General features: G+C 38.1%; 2 protein-coding genes across 2 annotated transcripts; both read left to right on the top strand.

Moving 5' to 3' along the window:
- Window positions 1-2,398: 2,398 nt before the first annotated feature.
- LOC130073618 (serine/threonine-protein kinase pim-3-like) lies at window positions 2,399-4,881 on the top strand. Its single transcript, XM_056239136.1, has 5 exons — window positions 2,399-2,478; window positions 2,606-2,656; window positions 2,821-3,202; window positions 3,303-3,482; window positions 4,570-4,881. The coding sequence occupies exons 1-5, from the start codon at window positions 2,416-2,418 to the stop codon at window positions 4,620-4,622; spliced, it is 729 nt and encodes a 242-aa protein (XP_056095111.1). The 5' UTR covers window positions 2,399-2,415; the 3' UTR covers window positions 4,623-4,881.
- Window positions 4,882-14,240: 9,359 nt separating this feature from the next.
- Window positions 14,241-18,869, top strand: LOC130073621 (serine/threonine-protein kinase pim-2-like). Its single transcript, XM_056239139.1, has 9 exons — window positions 14,241-14,293; window positions 14,545-14,801; window positions 15,230-15,343; window positions 16,025-16,219; window positions 16,363-16,457; window positions 16,587-16,637; window positions 16,802-17,183; window positions 17,284-17,463; window positions 18,549-18,869. The coding sequence occupies exons 1-9, from the start codon at window positions 14,256-14,258 to the stop codon at window positions 18,599-18,601; spliced, it is 1,365 nt and encodes a 454-aa protein (XP_056095114.1). The 5' UTR covers window positions 14,241-14,255; the 3' UTR covers window positions 18,602-18,869.
- Window positions 18,870-19,559: the final 690 nt, after the last annotated feature.

Here is a 19,559-nt window from a genome sequence, read left to right on the forward strand (position 1 = left end):
CGGAGAATATATCCTTTATAGATTTATATTTTTGAAAGAGATCTTATCATTTCTGAGGATACTTTTATTTTGTAGTTCTTTTCTTACTTTAGAAGGAGTTTTATTACATTTTTTTGTTTTGTTTTATTTATTATTTTGTGAAGGAGAGTTGCATTTTATTATTGTATTGTATTTTGTGCTGTATTTTGTGTTGTGTTTATTGCAGTTTGGAGGGGGATGTCGATGGCTCACATGATGGGTGAAAGAGGAGGTGAGTGCTTTAGTTTTTCATTTATGGTTTATGGTGTGATTTTGTACAATGACTGACTACATTAATGTGAAGAACCCGTTTGATCCCTCAATCTAATCACATGTATTTGATTCCTTGCATGTGAAATTTGAGTAACCGAAGTAACAATTTGTAATTGACCACTGACATTGATTATTGATTATTATTATTAAACATTACTAACTACAGTATGTGATGTGTGAAATATTCCAGCCTCAGGCCGCTCCAGATCCAGGAGAGCTGCTTTCTCTCAGACGGCTGGTCAGGAGGTTTGGAGACCCGGTTCTGATGACCGTGATCAGGATCCGCTGCCAGACCCGACCCAGACACAGAGCCAGGATCTTCCTGGATATTTAACACCTCTGTCTTCTGAGTCTGTTTCTGTGTCCACAGGTCAGGCTGACAGGAGGAGGACGAGGAAGAGCGGCAGCCAGAAGAGCCCGGATGATGGACGTCCGTTCACTTCATCTAAACACTCTCGCAGAGGTCAGAATAGGCTTTAAGAAAGAAGTTATGGCTCAGCTTCTAGTTCTATTTTCAATGGCTGATTTGTCATTGAAATAAGTTGAACCAACTAAAGTAACAATTTGGTGTGACCACTGACATTGATTATTCATATTATATAGCCTATATATAAAAAAGAAACAGTTTTTGATGTGTGAAATTTTCCAGCCTCAGGCCGCTCCAGATCCTGGAGAACTGCTTCCACTGATTGTTCTCCGGGCATCATGTCATCATCAGCTTTGTCCCTCTCTGAGGTCAATGTGGAGCGCTGGTTCTGTAGAGAGTCGTTGAGTCTGAGCAGCAGAGGCTCGTACAGCGTGGAATGGAGGAGGAGTGGCGATGGATCGGAGAGCCCAAACCAACAGGACAGTTGCAGCGACTGCTGTTTGTCCAGGTCCCACAGCCTGGAAGGGTTGCTGTGCCCTCCGCTGCCCGGGCAAGTTCCTGTCGAGCCAACAGAGACTTCAAATGGCCGAACTGCTCAGGGTGCCATGGAGGCTTCTCCTGTGAACAAGAGCTCAACAGGTGAGGCTGAAATAAGGCTGGGCAGAGTCAAGTCTACAGAGACATTTGGCTTTTTCATGCAAATATTTCAGTTTTTAACATGTTAATGTCCGGTCACATTTACTGTTGCTCAGCAAAATTTATCTGAATTAAAAAAAAAGAATTATTAATATTTTAATTGGACATTCGTCTAACATTTTCAGAACATTCAAAAGTAACGTTCCCATAATGCAAAATGATAAAATAGATTGTTTTTTTAACCAGTTGAAAAAACATTTTTTGAAATGACATTTTCACAATTTAATGGAAATGTTAGCAAAACGTTCTCAATAAGCGATGAACTCGATGGTACTCGCTCTGTCTGACACACACCAGAAACACGCGCACAGAAAGCCGCTTCTCAGCAAACGATCCAGAATAGAATTATATTTATATTGCTCTTGAATTGTGTTTTATGAAATTGCACTATAAATAAACCAATACCAATAAAAGATCAGATAAATGAGAAAAATAACTATATCGTGATAATTGCGAAATTAAATGACTATTAATATTGTGAAATAAGATTTTGGGAAATGTATGCAGGCATTAAGCAGAAGTCAGGCGGGTAGCGTGGGAATATTTCATTACTTTGGATCTGTTACATTACAGATAAGAATTTAACAGTGAAATGTAAATGATGTCATTATTGCTTAATTTGACGTCAGAGATCATGTTTCTAATAGTTGTGTTTTCAATTGTTTTTTCTTGATTTCAGACAAAGCTACAGAATCTAGGAAGAACGGAACGGGTTGTTTCCTCTACAGGCTCTGGAAGGCTGTGAAGTGTGTTTTCTGCTGCTGTTGCCACTGTAGTGCTGTGAACGTTGTGGAGCCTTTTGTTCCTCCAGCAGATCTGGAGCCAGAGCCTGATCCTGATCCATCATCTCCTGCTCCTGATCACTCCGGCGTCAAGACAAATAATGGTACATCGCCACTCATTATTCTCCAGCATAATTCTAAACAGTATTATCTTGTTTTCCACTAAAAATAAGGCTTGTTTTCAGAATATTTCCCCCATTATAATATTATTATCTAGCAAACTAATATTTTTCTGTTTGTTTTTCAGAGTCCTTTCAGTCTCTCTATAGCGTTATAAAGATGATTGGATCTGGAGGATTTGGCAGGGTGTACCAGGGAACACGCAAATTTGATGGCAAAAAGGTCAATCTTACCGAATTGTACAAACATTTTGCTCTTGCATGCATCAAAACATATTTAAAACAATTCACAGATGGTTTAATACTTAGTGCTTGAAAACTGTTATTGAAACTGGGTTGTTTTTTTGCAGGTTGCCATCAAGCGGATTCGCAAGATTGACAACAATCGTTATCTTAATATTGTAAGTTGGCCAAAAGCTGAATATATATATTTGAGTTGTTTAAGTGCAGATTACTATTGGATAAGATTACTTATCTAAAAAGATCAAAGAAAAGTACATTTAAAAATGATGCGTTTTCTTCAGATTTTTACCCTGCTAACCTTCCGTCTGCTACTTTTCTCTAGCCTGGGCATCCCGAACCTCTCGTTACAGAAGTGGCGCTGCTGATGATGATGAGGCGAGAACCCATAAGCCCCTTCGTCATACAACTATACGAGTGGTTTGAACATCCTAAAGAATTCACTCTGGTTATGGAGTATCCTGAACCCTACGATATCTTGCTGGACTTCATCACTCGTAATCATCAAATGCATGAACCAACAGCACGGTTCATCATGCGGCAGGCTGTGCTGGCAGTGCAACACTGCATCCATCATGGGGTTTTCCACAATGACATCCATGCGCAGAATTTCCTGTTGAAGAGAGACCCGGTACAGCTCAAGCTGATAGACTTTGGCTGCGGTCAGCTGTTTAGTAGAGATGGCTACGAGAGCAACATTTACATTGGTGAGCATTCTGGGAGTGTGGAAACCTGAATGTAGTGACTTACTAATTATTTGATGTTTAAAAAAAAAAGCTCAACAATATGCAAATGTGTTGCTTACAGGAGCACCGGATTACTGCCCACCTGAAGTCTTGACAGAACCTCGATTCCACGCCGTCCCAGCAAATGTCTGGTCTCTAGGAGTGTTGTTGTACAAGATGATGAACGGATGTTCTCCTTTTCGCAATAGAAGAAAAATCACACAAGCCAAAGTTACATTTCTGAACCCCACCTTATCCAAAAGTGAGTGAATAATATTGATACATTGATAAACACACACATAAAGCAAAGGCGTTGTACAGAAACAGTTAAAGGTGAAGTATGTAAGATTTTTTATATATAGCTCAACGTATAGTAGAGTTTGGGGCGTCGCTACTGTAGCAGGCGGAGCCATGGGAAAAGAAATGCGGCTTTAGTTACAGAAGTGAAAGCCAAAATTCACTGCATTTATACCTTTAAAGATTAAACAGGTCATGAACACGTCAAAGTGAACAGAGCATTGTGATGCTACGCGCTACAAAGCACGCTTCAATACCATACAGCATCATCATGCACCCGTTCAGAAAGACACATTTTCGTAAAGACAAATGCAACACAGCTAAAAGTATTCCTAATATGTTGGACCTGAAACATGAACCAGTAAGAGCTGCGTTTGTGATGTTTAAGTCGGGGAAGACGCGATGCACGGAAGGGGCCTTTGCAAGGTTTTTTGAAAATATGCTTTATTTTGTCATTTATTCCTCTCGCTGCCACTAGTGTCGCAGTAACGACATACTTCACTTTTAAAGTAAAGATAAGTCACATTTTGCAGTGTATTAATCATGTTTTAGATGCTGTTTTCATAGATGCCAGGTCACATGGTCATGACTAACCAGCTCTCTCCTTATTCAAATTTGTACAGAATGCAGGGATCTGATTAGCCAGTGTCTAGCCCGGGATCCAACTAAACGCCCAACATTAGAGCAGATGTTACAACATAAATGGATTAGTAATGATCTACAGTAGATTGGAGAAGTTCAGGAGATTCACTCGATCAGTTTCAGGTGTGAGGAAGTGTAACAGAGAGCAGGATTATTACCTTTTGTCTTCAATTCTGGATTAGTTGTAGTGAGATTTTCAAATTTGTGTTCATTGTAATGTTCTTGCTATAGTCAAGTCACCTTCATTTATATAGCGCTTTATACAATACAGATTGTTTCAAAGCGGCTTCACGGTAATAAACAGGAGAATAACAGAATCAGTGATGCAAACAGAATTAAATTCTGTTCTAAATCAGCTCTAAAAAATCATTCATGAGTTGACTTATTCATATAATCTTTGTATTGGATAGGAAATGACATACTTGCTGAGAGCTCTGAGCTCGAGACTCGACCCGAAGCCTGAAGTCCAACTCCATCCTGACAGGAACTCAGAGTCTGTCCACGTCTGAGCAAGAACACGAGAGACTGCAAGACTGGAACGAAGTCATCAAGTCATCACACACACATTTGCTTTGTTTTAAAGGTCAAGACAAGTCATCTTCTACAAACATTTGTGAAAGAATGTGTCGCTCTCAGGAGCTCAGTGAATTCAAGTGTGGTACCGTGATAGGTTGCCAACTATTCATGAAATTTCCTCACTATTAAATATTCCACGGTCAACTGTTAGTGGTATTATAACAAAGTGGAAGCAATTGGGAACAACAGCAACTTAGCCTCGAAGTGGTAGGCCACGTAAAATCACAGAGCGTGGTCAGTGCATGCTGAGGCGCACAGAAGTCGACAACTTTCTGCAGTAAATAGCTACAGACCTCCAAACTTAAGAAAAAGATTAATATTTTAACGCCATTTTGTATTGTTTAATTTGTTTTGTTTTTTATTGTATTTTGTTCAATGCGTTTATATTTTGTACGCTGCATGGTTTCTTTTTATGCTTTTAAATGCTCAATGTTTTATTGTACAGCACAGTGTGCAGCTCTGTTGCTTTTAAATGTGCTATAGAAATACATTTTGACTTGACTTTAATTTGTGTCATTGATTCTTTTTAGATGCTCATGAACAGAGAGAGTTGAAAGGCACTGTAAAATGCCAAAAAGTAAATGCAGACCCAGTACTTTTAAAGCCCATTCACACCAAGAACAATAACTATAATTGTAACTCTATTAGCGTCCACACCAATGACCGATAACACTGTTCACTCTAGGGATGGCCCGATACCGATACTGGCATCGGGGATCGGGTCGATACTGTCCTAATATACTCGTACTCGTACTCATAAAAATTCGCCGATACCACGCACCGATACCACGTACATTTTGCAAAACGAAACTGGCCGCCGCGAGTGCTTTGTTGAGGTGAACTGAGGCATAGGAAAGTATAATGTCGGCGGTTTGGGCTCATTTCAAGATAAGGGGTGATGACAACAGCAATGCAGACTGTGAGTTATGTTCAGCTAAGGTGTCGAGAGGAGGGAAAGAAAGTACATCGTTTAACACCAGCAATCTAATTAAACATCTGAAGACGCATCATAGATCTGATGGCCGAGCGCGCACGCGGGCGGTAATGCACTCACTCTGTGTGTGCGGGTTACGGGAGAATAAAACGATTCGCGGGACTCCCGCAAACTAGAAATATCTATGAATAAAACATAAAAACTAAAAGATTTTTATTCATCTCTTGCAGAAAAGCAACAAGAACAACTACAACAAAATAGAAACGATTTACAGGCCAGAGTTTCTATTCATAACATGGTTACAGCGTTGAGCGATGTAGCCAATCACAGACATATGTGTTGATTTCTGGAACGCAATGGCCAATCAGAAGCATTTAAGATAGACTCCCCTCACCGCTCAAATCGGACTTTTTTGTTCAGTGCTGAATTCTGTATGCTGGCAAATCCTCGAATTATAACAAACAAAGTGTGGATATTATGAAAGATTGATTGTGCAGTCAGCTTCATTGATAATAACAGAGATGTGTGAGATCGCGATGAACTGTCAGCTTTTAGGATTTATTAAGGGAGTGCACTTTGCGCGCATTCAGTCATGCCAGACCATGCACGCAGTAGCCTGCTTGCTTTTATGTTAAATTAACAGTGGTTTGTGTGTTAATACATTTATTATTTTACTAATTTTTATTTATTTTTTAGACTTGTTAAAACAAGCAGAGAAGAAAATAAAAACAGTCTTCTAACCTGTGTTCTAAAATAGTCGTCTTCTTTTCTGGGAGCCTATTACTTTTGCGGTAGAAATATCGGTATCGGTACTCGGTATCGGCAAGTACACAAATGTAAATACTCGTACTCGTATCGGTTTGAAAAAAAATGGTATCGGGCCATCCCTAGTTCACTCTAAGGATTTACTGCAGTTTTGTCGTCTGCCACTTTAAATGCTGGAGCTCTGTCAAGTGGAATGGATTCTGATTGGCTGTCAATGTTTTTATTGTTCATTAGCAGGAAACAAATCTGAAAGTTATTCCAAGATATTGTTTCTCTGTGCGTTATAGTTGTGGTGGGGACTCTGCTCTTCTTTTTAGATTTAGAATGATTTTTTAAAAAAGAAATCTTTATCATTATAGTTATCATGCTAGGTGTGAACGGGCCTTTAGCACGGTAAAAAGAAAGGTATTCAGGATTGCAATTTGTCAGAATACCGATATGAGAAACAGAGAGTTCCTCCTCACTACACGTGTCACAAGTTCAAAAGAGACTATTGAGAGGATTCTCCATCCTGATAACGTCATTTATGTTGACAAACAAAAAGTATTAATACATATAGCTGCAAGAAGTAATTTTTGGGGCAGAGCATGTCAAAACCAAAGTGACAGGCTAAGCAAGCATGGCAGGGAGCTTGCTGACAAATGGGCAAAACCATAGACTGTAAAAAAAGATGGACGACGCCCCTTCACTTTCTTCCATTGGTGAAAAGTGAAGCCGCCAAAGTCCTAATATGGCGCTGACATTTGGGACCTGCTTCTGCGCAGTAGTGAGCGGGAAGTGGAGCCCACCCTCACTCTCGCAGAAACAGTTAGTACAAAGTTTACTGTGTGAAATAATAAACAGTTATGAAATTAGAGTTAAAATTAAAGTTGAAGCTCCAATCTCCTCCCGAAAATCTCCCAAAAAAGTCTGTTGGTGCCTCGGTGACTGTTGTAGCAAACTAGCTCTATTAAATATTAATTAACAATCATAACTTGTTATAATTGATTATGAATATTTGGATCAGTTAATCGGGTTAACTTGATGTAGCTACATTAACATTACAACCAATTACTCGGTTAATCCCGTGAACACTCAATATTGGTTAATAATTTGTTTTATAGAAATTTACATTTCCGGGGCATGGGAAATGTCTTTCTTACTAAGTACTACTAAGAGCAAGTAGTCAAGATCTATGATTAGTGACTCCAGATATGAGCTTGAGACACGGACAACTTTACGTGTGATATAAAAAAGACTTTATTAACTTAACTAGACTAAACATTTAAACTACTCTAACATACACATACATACCTGTACATGCATACAGTTCACCAAGGGAAAGCTGAAGCAGAATACAGGAAAGCAAAAGTTATAGCATTGTTTGATGTTCAGCAGATCAACAGCCTGAGCAAACCATCAGTTTAGTTCTAACACGCCCTTCTTTAAAAGGGGTAAGGATACTTAATGTATCAAATAATGAGACTAAGTTTGATACTTGCATGTCTCGTCCAATTGCATTAAACTGTCCTGATGCAATTTGTTGAGGCTCCAGTTGATCTTTGCTGATGTTGTCTTGATGAGAGAGAACCAGTGGTAGTCAGAGGATCTTTGGTGAATGGAAAGACAAGGCCGCAGCCTGGCGCAAGCTTGGGAGTCCTTGAGGGACTTCTAGTTCAGCATCATCTTCACGTTACTTCTCAAGAAGGTCCGAGAGAGTAAGAGATCCAGAGGCTACACTCAAAAAAATGATATGTTGGCTTTACTTAACTTTTTTTTGTAAACAGGTTCCACCGGTTCCACATAACTATGTTTCGTTAAACAAACATAATATGTTCATGTAACTTCAACATCATGGAATTTGGTCATTTTAAGCGACCCAATTAAACTCTGAGCTAATGAGTTAATTAAGTGAATAACTGAGTGATGATTGAGCATTATTGAAGACACCTGATGTTAACAAGCAGAATCTCTGAAGGAGAAAACGGGAATGTTTAAGTCACCATTATGGAGATAAGTATTCGTTTTAGTTGGGCTCTTGACCATTAATTTATTAACTTTAGATTTTGTTTGGTTGCTATACATGAGTTATAACAGCCGGATGAACAACAAACAAAGGTCATCTGATGGTATTGGTTGTGTTTTAACATAATAATTATTTCACAATCATTTGACCTGAGTCACTGAACTTATATTAAACCGAATTTCTGAGTTAAGTTTACCTTATGGATAATAACAGCACTGTCATTGTAGAGCATACTATTTTTAGATTTTTCAATGAAATTCAAATGACCAAATCAAGAAATAAAAAAGAAACTTCCTAAAAAAAATATTTAGAATAGGCACACACAGACATCAAGAATCAGCATATGAATCTCAGCAATGGTGACAAACAGATCATAAGCTCATTATTTATTAATGCAGCAATGCATGATGGGAGCCATGAATGAGTTTTGATTGGTGGCACCCAGAATGCACTGCAACATGCTTTATAATTGTCACCATTGGTGAGATTTACAGGCTGATTCTTGATGTCTGTGTGTGTCTACTGAAAATATTTTTTAGGAAGTTTATTTTTTATTTATTGATTTGATCATTTGAATTTCATTGAAAAGTCAAAAAAATAGTATGCTCTACAATGACAGTGCTGTTATTATCCATAAGGTAAACTTTCGAAATTCGGTTTAATATAAGTTCAGTGACTCAGGTCAAATGATTATGAAATAATGATTATGTTAAAACACAACCAACACCATCAGATGACCTTTGTTTATTGTTCATCCGGCTGTTATAATTCATGTACAGCAACCAAACAAAATCTAAAGTTAATAAGTTAATGGTCAAGAGCCCAACTAAAACGAATACTTATCTCCATAATGGTGACTTAAACATTCCGGTTTTCTCCTTCAGAGATTCTGCTTGTTAACATCAGGTGTCTTCAATAATGCTCAATCATCACTCAGTTATTCACTTAATTAACTCATTAGCTCAGAGTTTAATTGGGTCGCTTAAAATGACCAAATTCCATGATGTTGAAGTTACATGAACATATTATGTTTGTTTAACGAAACATAGTTATGTGGAACCGGTGGAACCTGTTTACAAAAAAAAGTTAAGTAAAGCCAACATATCATTTTTTTGAGTGTAAGAGCGCAAGAGGCTAAGTGGACAAGAGACAAGAGCAAAAGGAGCAAGAGGGAGCTGATCTTGATGATCAGTGATTTTAAAGCGTGAAGACGTCACACCCTCTGGAGGTGCGTGAGCCTATGCGAAGCTGCCCCTTTGGAGGGAGTTTTACGACTCATTGTCTTCTAGCAAGGCATTTGAATGTTTAATTTCATTGGGTGTTTACGAAAAGAATCTACAAGATTCTTATAATACTAATGTGTCATAAAATGTAATGTAAATTAACAAATGGGGGACGAAGATTGGAGTTTATAAAGACTAAACATACAACACATATGATTTTGGTTAACCATAGTATGCAAGTCATGTCTCAAACCAAAATAGTTTAGAAGAGAGAATGAATACATAGGCCAAACCACATAAAAGGAAAATTATGATTGAAAATTAGATATTAATACATTTATCACATGGTTATATATATAGAATATATAGGATTAAAAGGGTTCATTTATTCTTCTCAGCAAGAATTAAGAGAGTGTCACAATTCCCTGCACATTCTTTTGGGTCATAAAACTTCAGTCTTACTGTGTACTGTAACAGGACACCGAGTTCTGCCAGTGTGTAGGCTTCATTTGTGGGGGAAGTTTCATATAACTTTGTTGGAAGAGTGATTTTGTTGGATTCTTCATTAAATATAATGATTAATTTGTGTGTGTCTGATTGGTCCAGATGCTACACTATTTCGTTGAGAGAAGCTTTCAATCATGACGTCACATCAGGCCTCCTGGAGACACTGATGTTTTCTTCAAGGTCAGACCAATCTATGAGTCCATAAGGAAACGCTGTCTGCAGCTACAACTGGAGGAAGATCTCTGTATTGATGAGCAGATTGTGCCTTTCAGAGGAAAACTCTCTGTGCTCCAGTATATCAAAGGGAAACCTACACCATGGGGAGTGAAGATGTATTTCCTCTGTGGCAAAAGTGGGCTTGCTTATGATTTCCTCATCTATCAAGGTGCCACAACAAAGCTTTCTGAGCAAAGTAAAAAGCTTCTAGGGCTTGGAGCTTCTGTTGTCTTCCACCTGTGCCAGAGAATCCAGGCTCCCAACCACAAGCTCTTTTTTGACAACTATTTCACCACCTACAATGCCCTTGAAGTTCCTGCAGAAAAGAAAATCCATGCTGCTGGAACAGCAAGGCTTTGCCGCTTTGGAAATCCGCCACTGAAGACAGACAAGGAAATGTCTAAGAAAACACGAGGAAACCATGATGAAGTTAGAAGTAGGGATTAAAAAGTTGTTCTAGTGAAGTGGTTTGATAACCGCTCTGTTGTACTGGCCTCCAACTTTGTTGGTGTTGGAGATGAAGATGAAGTTGAGAGGTGGGATAAGAAAGAGAGGAAGTTTGAGAAGGTCAAGCGTCCAGAGGTTGTGAAGAAATACAACAGGGGCATGGGAGGGGTGGACAAGCTTGATCAGCTAATCAGCCTTTACAGGATTGATATCAAGTCCCGCAAATTGCCACTGCGCATGATTACTCATGGTTTTGATGTTGCTCTAGTGAATAGCTGGCTTGAGTATCGCAGGGACATTGAATACAAAGGAACTCAGCCACAGAAATTCATGGATCTCCTTGAATTCAAAATGAATGTGGCCAAAGTGCTTGTGCGTTCTGGGAAGCCACAGGGTTAAAAAAAAAACGAGGGAGGCCAAGCAATTCTAACGAAGCCAGTACCTCTCAATCTCCACATGATGAAGCTGGACAAAAGAGAGGGGCAAGGGAATGGCGGCCAGTTCTTGAAGTCCAAAAAGATATGGTTGACCACCTGCCAAATTATGATGCAAAAAAAGAAGCAACAAGATGCAAATTGGAAGGTTGTTCTGGGAAAACACACATGTTCTGTGATAAGTGCAAGGTGCACTACTGCTTTGTGTCACAGAGAAATTGTTTCAAAGATGCACACAGGAAATTACTCTAACATGACTTGATTCCTAAGTTTATTTAGTTTGTTACAATAAATGTGAAATCTGTCAAACAAAAACTCAAAATTAAAGTTGAAATGTTAAATTTAAGTAAAAAAAAGGTAATATGTTATCAACAATTGTTGTTTATAATTTTATTTCATGTTTGTAACTTTTTTTCAAGTACTCCTGTTTTGACCTGACGTCCATTGAAATGGACAAAAAAATGTGCAATTAAAGAGTATTGAAATTTGTAATATTTGTATTTGGTCTCATTTATAGACGCCTCACGTAAATGTACTTTCAGTATTTTTCGGAAACTGGTAACATAATTCAGGTCTGAAGGGGTTAACAAACTGTAGAAACACCTGTACGAAAAGGGGCTGAATCCGAAATCGCCCCTTAAACCCTCATTCACTATTCCCTACGTTAGTCCACTAATACTGTTCACTTGAAGGAGTGTCAGTGAAGGAAAACGAGTGAGTGAATTCGGACAGCCGTTGAGCGTAACTTACATCGGCTGTACACTCGTTATTGCGGTGCAATGTAGGATTGAATAAGTGCACTCAATAACGTGCACTAGGTTTCGGACACCACTACAAATGGCTGTCCCTTCAAATAAAGTCTCTGTCAGACTATCACGAATACCGTAAAACAGTCGTAATGCTAGATAGTGATTTCAGGCTAGGCCTAACTTTACTAAGTTTATCACCGTAGTAACGTTAGTACATCTATAAACGGGTTTGCTAATATAATGTTTGAATTACTTTATGCTAGCGAGCTAACTGGGATAGCTAGGATTAATTTCCAATCGATTTCACTTTGCGGAGATGATTAAAACGGACTAAAGAGAACTTTTTAGTTTTAGAATATATTCAACGTCTCAGTAATTACACAATACTTAATGTTATAAGACGATATGACTTACTTTTCGTAATCCGGCTGCAGAAGCTTCTTTGTGTTGACTTGTCACTGGACCGTTCATTGCTGAATGTGGAAACCATTTAACCCAACAGCCGGGTAATTTACATTTTTGTAATTGCTTACATTGTTTTACTATTAGAGTAAAATAATGATAATAATAATTTTAAAAAAGTGTCAATTGATAAAAAAAAAAAAAAACTAGATCAATCACACATTTTTTCTGATTAATCGCGAATAAATCGCAATTAAAAACACTTACGTTTTTAATATATATTTTGTAATGTTGTAGAAACAAAATAAAGACAGGATATTTTAAATTCTAGTTTAATGGCATCTTTTTATGAATAAAGGCCATACTGATACTCCTACTGATGTCTTGATGAAAATGATTCCCCATTTTAAACACTAATTATAGGCCTTCGACATCAGAGTCAGGGCAGGACTTAGAGCGGTGGAGGCCCCTGGGCTTCAGTCATTTTCGGGCCCTACTTTCTACATATGACTTTAAATAGAACAACATGATACACACACGAGCTATGTAGCTACACGATTCTGGATAAATTGAGAATATAAAAAAGAGATCACGATTCTCTACAAACAACTAAACAAAATAACAATTTATTAGAGGTTCTGACAAAATGCAGTCTATTTAAAAGGTTTAATTAAATAAAAAAATAAAAATAAAAAAACTTGGTCTTAATTAATTAATCAGTGACTCACTCAAATACTTCACTTGTTTTATTACTGGATAAATCAGCATTTTTGAACAAATCTCCTGAATGAATGATTCAATGACAAATATTTTAAGTCACTTGTCGCCATCTGGTAGCGTAACAATGTCAGGGATCCAATCGTTTTTACAGTGTGTTAATGTAAAAAAAAAAAAAAGAATCATTTATTTATTTGAACACTGATTGAAGGTTGAAAACTTTTTCCCAATAAATAAATAATGATTAAAAAATAATTTCATTCAACTGTAGGGGTAATATTAGATAGCAATTATAATGCAATATAATACAGGACGTGCTCTCAGTTGCAAGATATCAAAATAACACATTAAACAGTGCAAGATAAAGAATGTGTGTGTACGTAAGTGAGTAGATGGGTGTTTAAGTGACCTTTGAAAAACATCAAGACTATGCACACAAATTAACAATTTACAGAAAATAAAAAAAAATACTACACTATCACAGCTTAAACAAGCATGACATCATCCAACAGCAGAATCCAGAGGCTGATCATTTAAGAGTTTATAATAAGATGATGTCCGATATATTCTCCCTTGTGCCTTTTTGCGCGCATTTTTACAAAGAATTTAATAATAAAACTGTTCAGAAAGAATAAATCCCATATGTATTAAAGAAAACGCCCAAGTTGAATTTGTAACTATTCAATAAATGTGTTCAGATTCGATGTGTGCTCCTGTGCGCGTGCATGCGTATATGAGTGATTCGAATTTCAGTTGCTATAGCGACGCGTGTTATGAATTCTGAATGCATATTTACACTTGAACCGATCGCTGTCTGTTGGTTGAGAGAGACGAGGCGAAATCACAGACTTTTGCAGAATATTTTCTGAGCGAATCTTGTGACTTTGAAGCTGATTTCTGAGAGGAGACTTTATTCTGGACATCGGAGGATATATCCTTTATAGATTTATATTTTTGAAAGAGATCTTATCATTTCTGAGGATAATTTTATAGTTCTTTTCTTACTTTAGAAGGAGTTTTATTACATTTTTTGTTTTGTTTTATTTATTATTTTGTGAAGGAGAGTTGCATTTTATTATTGTATTGTATTTTGTGTTGTGTTTATTGCAGTTTGGAGGAGGATGTCGATGGCTCACATGATGGGTGAAAGAGGAGGTGAGTGCTTTAGTTTTTCATTTATGGTTTATGGTGTGATTTTGTACAATGACTGACTACATTAATGTGAAGAACCCATTTGATCCCTCAGTCTAATCACATGTATTTTAATTAACATTTAATGTGAAATAAACTTTTGAATTTGAGTAACTGAAGCAACAATTTGTAATTGACCACTGACATTGATTATTATTATTAAACATTACTAACTACAGTATGTGATGTGTGAAATATTCCAGCCTCAGGCCGCTCCAGATCCAGGAGAGCTGCTTTCTCTCAGACGGCTGGTCAGGAGGTTTGGAGACCCGGTTCTGATGACCGTGATCAGGATCCGCTGCCAGACCCGACCCAGACACAGAGCCAGGATCTTCCTGGATATTTAACACCTCTGTCTTCTGAGTCTGTTTCTGTGTCCACAGGTCAGGCTGACAGGAGGAGGACGAGGAAGAGCGGCAGCCAGAAGAGCCCGGATGATGGACGTCCGTTCACTTCATCTAAACACTCTCGCAGAGGTCAGAATAGGCTTTAATAAAGAAGTTATGGCTCAGCTTCTAGTTCTATTTTCAATGGCTGATTTGTCATTGAAATAAGTTGAACCAACTAAAGTAACAATTTGGTGTGACCACTGACATTGATTATTCATATTAATAGCTTATATATAAAAAAGAAACAGTTTTTGATGTGTGAAATTTTCCAGCCTCAGGCCGCTCCAGATCCTGGAGAACTGCTTCCACTGATTGTTCTCCGGGCATCATGTCATCATCAGCTTTGTCCCTCTCTGAGGTCAATGTGGAGCGCTGGTTCTGTAGAGAGTCGTTGAGTCTGAGCAGCAGAGGCTCGTACAGCGTGGAATGGAGGAGGAGTGGCGATGGATCGGAGAGCCCAAACCAACAGGACAGTTGCAGCGACTGCTGTTTGTCCAGGTCCCACAGCCTGGAAGGGTTGCTGTGCCCTCCGCTGCCCGGGCAAGTTCCTGTCGAGCCAACAGAGACTTCAAATGGCCGAACTGCTCAGGGTGCCATGGAGGCTTCTCCTGTGAACAAGAGCTCAACAGGTGAGGCTGAAATAAGGCTGGGCAGAGTCAAGTCTACAGAGACATTTGGCTTTTTCATGCAAATATTTCAGTTTTTAACATGTTAATGTCTGGTCACATTTACTGTTGCTCAGCAAAATTGATCTGAATTAAAAAAAAAGAATTATTAATATTTTAATTGGACATTCGTCTAACATTTTCAGAACATTCAAAAGTAATTTTCCCATAATGCAAATTATAAAATAGAGTTCCTTTAACCAAGAAAAAAATATTTTTAACCAGTTGAAAAAACATTTTTTGAAATAACATTTTCACAATTTAATGGAAATGTTAGCAAAACGTTCTCAATAAGCGAATTATATTTCTATTGCTCTTGAATTGTGTTTTATGAAATTGCACTGTAAATAAACCAATACCAATAAAAGATCAGATAAATAAGAAAAATAACTATATCGTGATAATTGCGAAATGAAATGACTATTAATATTGTGAAATAAGATTTTGGGAAATGTATGCAGGCATTAAGCAGAAGTCAGGCGGGTAGCGTGGGAATATTTCATTACTTTGGATCTGTTACATTACAGATAAGAATTTAACAGTGAAATGTAAATGATGTCATTATTGCTTAATTTGACGTCAGAGATCATGTTTCTAATAGTTGTGTTTTCAATTGTTTTTTCTTGATTTCAGACAAAGCTACAGAATCTAGGAAGAACGGAACGGGTTGTTTCCTCTACAGGCTCTGGAAGGCTGTGAAGTGTGTTTTCTGCTGCTGTTGCCACTGTAGTGCTGTGAACGTTGTGGAGCCTTTTGTTCCTCCAGCAGATCTGGAGCCAGAGCCTGATCCTGATCCATCATCTCCTGCTCCTGATCACTCCGGCGTCAAGACAAATAATGGTACATCGCCACTCATTATTCTCCAGCATTATTCTAAACAGTATTATCTTGTTTTCCACTAAAAATAAGGCTTGTTTTCAGAATATTTCCCCCATTATAATATTATTATCTAGCAAACTAATATTTTTCTGTTTGTTTTTCAGAGTCCTTTGAGTCTCTCTATTGCGTTATAAAGATGATTGGATCTGGAGGATTTGGCAGGGTGTACCAGGGAACACGCAAATTTGATGGCAAAAAGGTCAATCTTACCGAATTGTACAAACATTTTGCTCTTGCATGCATCAAAACATATTTAAAACAATTCACACATGGTTTAATACTTAGTGCTTGAATACTGTTATTGAAACTGGGTTTTTTTTTTTTGCAGGTTGCCATCAAGCGGATTCGGAAGATTGACAACAATCGTTATCTTAATATTGTAAGTTGGCCAAAAGCTGAATATGTATATTTAAGTTGTTTAAGTGCAGATTACTATTGGACAAGATTACTTATCTAAAAAGATCAAAGAAAAGTACATTTAAAAATGATGCGTTTTCTTCAGATTTTTACCCTGCTAACCTTCCGTCTGCTACTTTTCTCTAGCCTGGGCATCCCGAACCTCTCGTTACAGAAGTGGCGCTGCTGATGATGATGAGGCGAGAACCCATAAGCCCCTTCGTCATACAACTATACGAGTGGTTTGAACATCCTAAAGAATTCACTCTGGTTATGGAGTATCCTGAACCCTACGATATCTTGCTGGACTTCATCACTCGTAATCATCAAATGCATGAACCAACAGCACGGTTCATCATGCGACAGGCTGTGCTGGCAGTGCAACACTGCATCCATCATGGGGTTTTCCACAATGACATCCATGCGCAGAATTTCCTGTTGAAGAGAGACCCGGTACAGCTCAAGCTGATAGACTTTGGCTGCGGTCAGCTGTTTAGTAGAGATGGCTACGAGAGCAACATTTACATTGGTGAGCATTCTGGGAGTGTGGAAACCTGAATGTAGTGACTTACTAATTATTTGATGTTTAAAAAAAAAAGCTCAACAAAGTGCAAATGTGTTGCTTACAGGAGCACCGGATTACTGCCCACCTGAAGTCTTGACAGAACCTCGATTCCACGCCGTCCCAGCAAATGTCTGGTCTCTAGGAGTGTTGTTGTACAAGATGATGAACGGATGTTCTCCTTTTCGCAATAGAAGAAAAATCACACAAGCCAAAGTTACATTTCTGAACCCCACCTTATCCAAAAGTGAGTGAATAATATTGATACATTGATAAACACACACATAAAGCAAAGGCGTTGTACAGAAACAGTTAAAGGTGAAGTATGTAAGATTTTTTATATATAGCTCAACGTATAGTAGTTTGGGGCGTCGCTACTGTAGCAGGCGGAGCCATGGGAAAAGAAATGCGGCTTTAGTTACAGAAGTGAAAGCCAAAATTCACTGCATTTATACCTTCAAAGATTAAACAGGTCATGAACACGTCAAAGTGAACAGAGCATTGTGATGCTACGCGCTACAAAGCACGCTTCAATACCATACAGCATCATCATGCACCCGTTCAGAAAGACACATTTTCGTAAAGACAAATGCAACACAGCTAAAAGTATTCCTAATATGTTGGACCTGAAACATGAACCAGTCAGAGCTGCGTTTGTGATGTTTAAGTCGGGGAAGACGCGATGCACGGAAGGGGCCTTTGCAAGGTTTTTTGAAAATATGCTTTATTTTGTCATTTATTCCTCTCGCTGCCACTAGTGTCGCAGAAACGACATACTTCACTTTTAAAGTAAAGATAAGTCACATTTTGCAGTGTATTAATCATGTTTTAGATGCTGTTTTCATAGATGCCAGGTCACATGGTCATGACTAACCAGCTCTCTCCTTATTCAAATTTGTACAGAATGCAGGGATCTGATTAGCCAGTGTCTAGCCCGGGATCCAACTAAACGCCCAACGTTAGAGCAGATGTTACAACATAAATGGATTAGTAATGATCTACAGTAGATTGGAGAAGTTCAGGAGATTCACTCGATCAGTTTCAGGTGTGAGGAAGTGTAACAGAGAGCAGGATTATTACCTTTTGTCTTCAATTCTGGATTATTTGTAGTGAGATTTTCAAATTTGTGTTCATTGTAATGTTCTTGCTATAGTCAAGTCACCTTCATTTATATAGCGCTTTATACAATACAGATTGTTTCAAAGCGGCTTCACGGTAATAAACAGGAGAATAACAGAATCAGTGATGCAAACAGAATTAAATTCTGTTCTAAATCAGCTCTAAAAAATCATTCATGAGTTGACTTATTCATATAATCTTTGTATTGGATAGGAAATGACATACTTGCTGAGAGCTCTGAGCTCGAGACTCGACCCGAAGCCTGAAGTCCAACTCCATCCTGACAGGAACTCAGAGTCTGTCCACGTCTGAGCAAGAACACGAGAGACTGCAAGACTGGAACGAAGTCATCAAGTCATCACACACACATTTGCTTTGTTTTAAAGGTCAAGACAAGTCATCTTCTACAAACATTTGTGAAAGAATGTGTCGCTCTCAGGAGCTCAGTGAATTCAAGTGTGGTACCGTGATAGGTTGCCAACTATTCATGAAATTTCCTCACTATTAAATATTCCACGGTCAACTGTTAGTGGTATTATAACAAAGTGGAAGCAATTGGGAACAACAGCAACTCAGCCTCGAAGTGGTAGGCCACGTAAAATCACAGAGCGTGGTCAGTGCATGCTGAGGCGCACAGAAGTCGACAACTTTCTGCAGTCAATAGCTACAGACCTCCAAACTTAAGAAAAAGATTAATATTTTAACGCCATTTTGTATTGTTTAATTTGTTTTGTTTTTTATTGTATTTTGTTCAATGCGTTTATATTTTGTACGCTGCATGGTTTCTTTTTATGCTTTTAAATGCTCAATGTTTTATTGTACAGCACAGTGTGCAGCTCTGTTGCTTTTAAATGTGCTATAGAAATACATTTTGACTTGACTTTAATTTGTGTCATTGATTCATTTTAGATGCTCATGAACAGAGAGAGTTGAAAGGCACTGTAAAATGCCAAAAAGTAAATGCAGACCCAGTACTTTTAAAGCCCATTCACACCAAGAACAATAACTATAATTGTAACTCTATTAGCGTCCACACCAATGACCGATAACACTGTTCACTCTAAGGATTTACTGCAGTTTTGTCGTCTGCCACTTTAAATGCTGGAGCTCTGTCAAGTGGAATGGATTCTGATTGGCTGTCAATGTTTTTATTGTTCATTAGCTGGAAACAAATCTGAAAGTTATTCCAAGATATTGTTTCTCTGTGCGTTATAGTTGTGGTGG

Source organism: Rhinichthys klamathensis, unplaced genomic scaffold (genome assembly GCF_029890125.1).
Source record: "Rhinichthys klamathensis goyatoka isolate OS25496 unplaced genomic scaffold, OSU_Roscu_1.1 h1tg000554l_1, whole genome shotgun sequence".
Lineage (NCBI taxonomy): Eukaryota > Metazoa > Chordata > Actinopteri > Cypriniformes > Leuciscidae > Rhinichthys > Rhinichthys klamathensis.

What these genes read in the sequence shown, in the direction of transcription:
- LOC130073618 (XM_056239136.1), top strand. Translation starts at nt 2,416, where the DNA reads ATGATTGGATCTGGAGGATTTGGCAGGGTGTACCAGGGAACACGCAAA. An exon ending in GCAAATTTGATGGCAAAAAG is followed by an intron (nt 2,479 to 2,605) that starts GTCAATCTTACC and finishes GTTTTTTTGCAG; the next exon opens with GTTGCCATCAAGCGGATTCG. An exon ending in CGAGAGCAACATTTACATTG is followed by an intron (nt 3,203 to 3,302) that starts GTGAGCATTCTG and finishes TGTTGCTTACAG; the next exon opens with GAGCACCGGATTACTGCCCA.
- LOC130073621 (XM_056239139.1), top strand. Translation starts at nt 14,256, where the DNA reads ATGTCGATGGCTCACATGATGGGTGAAAGAGGAGGTGA. An exon ending in TGTGAACAAGAGCTCAACAG is followed by an intron (nt 15,344 to 16,024) that starts GTGAGGCTGAAA and finishes ACAAAGCTACAG; the next exon opens with AATCTAGGAAGAACGGAACG. An exon ending in ACAATCGTTATCTTAATATT is followed by an intron (nt 16,638 to 16,801) that starts GTAAGTTGGCCA and finishes ACTTTTCTCTAG; the next exon opens with CCTGGGCATCCCGAACCTCT.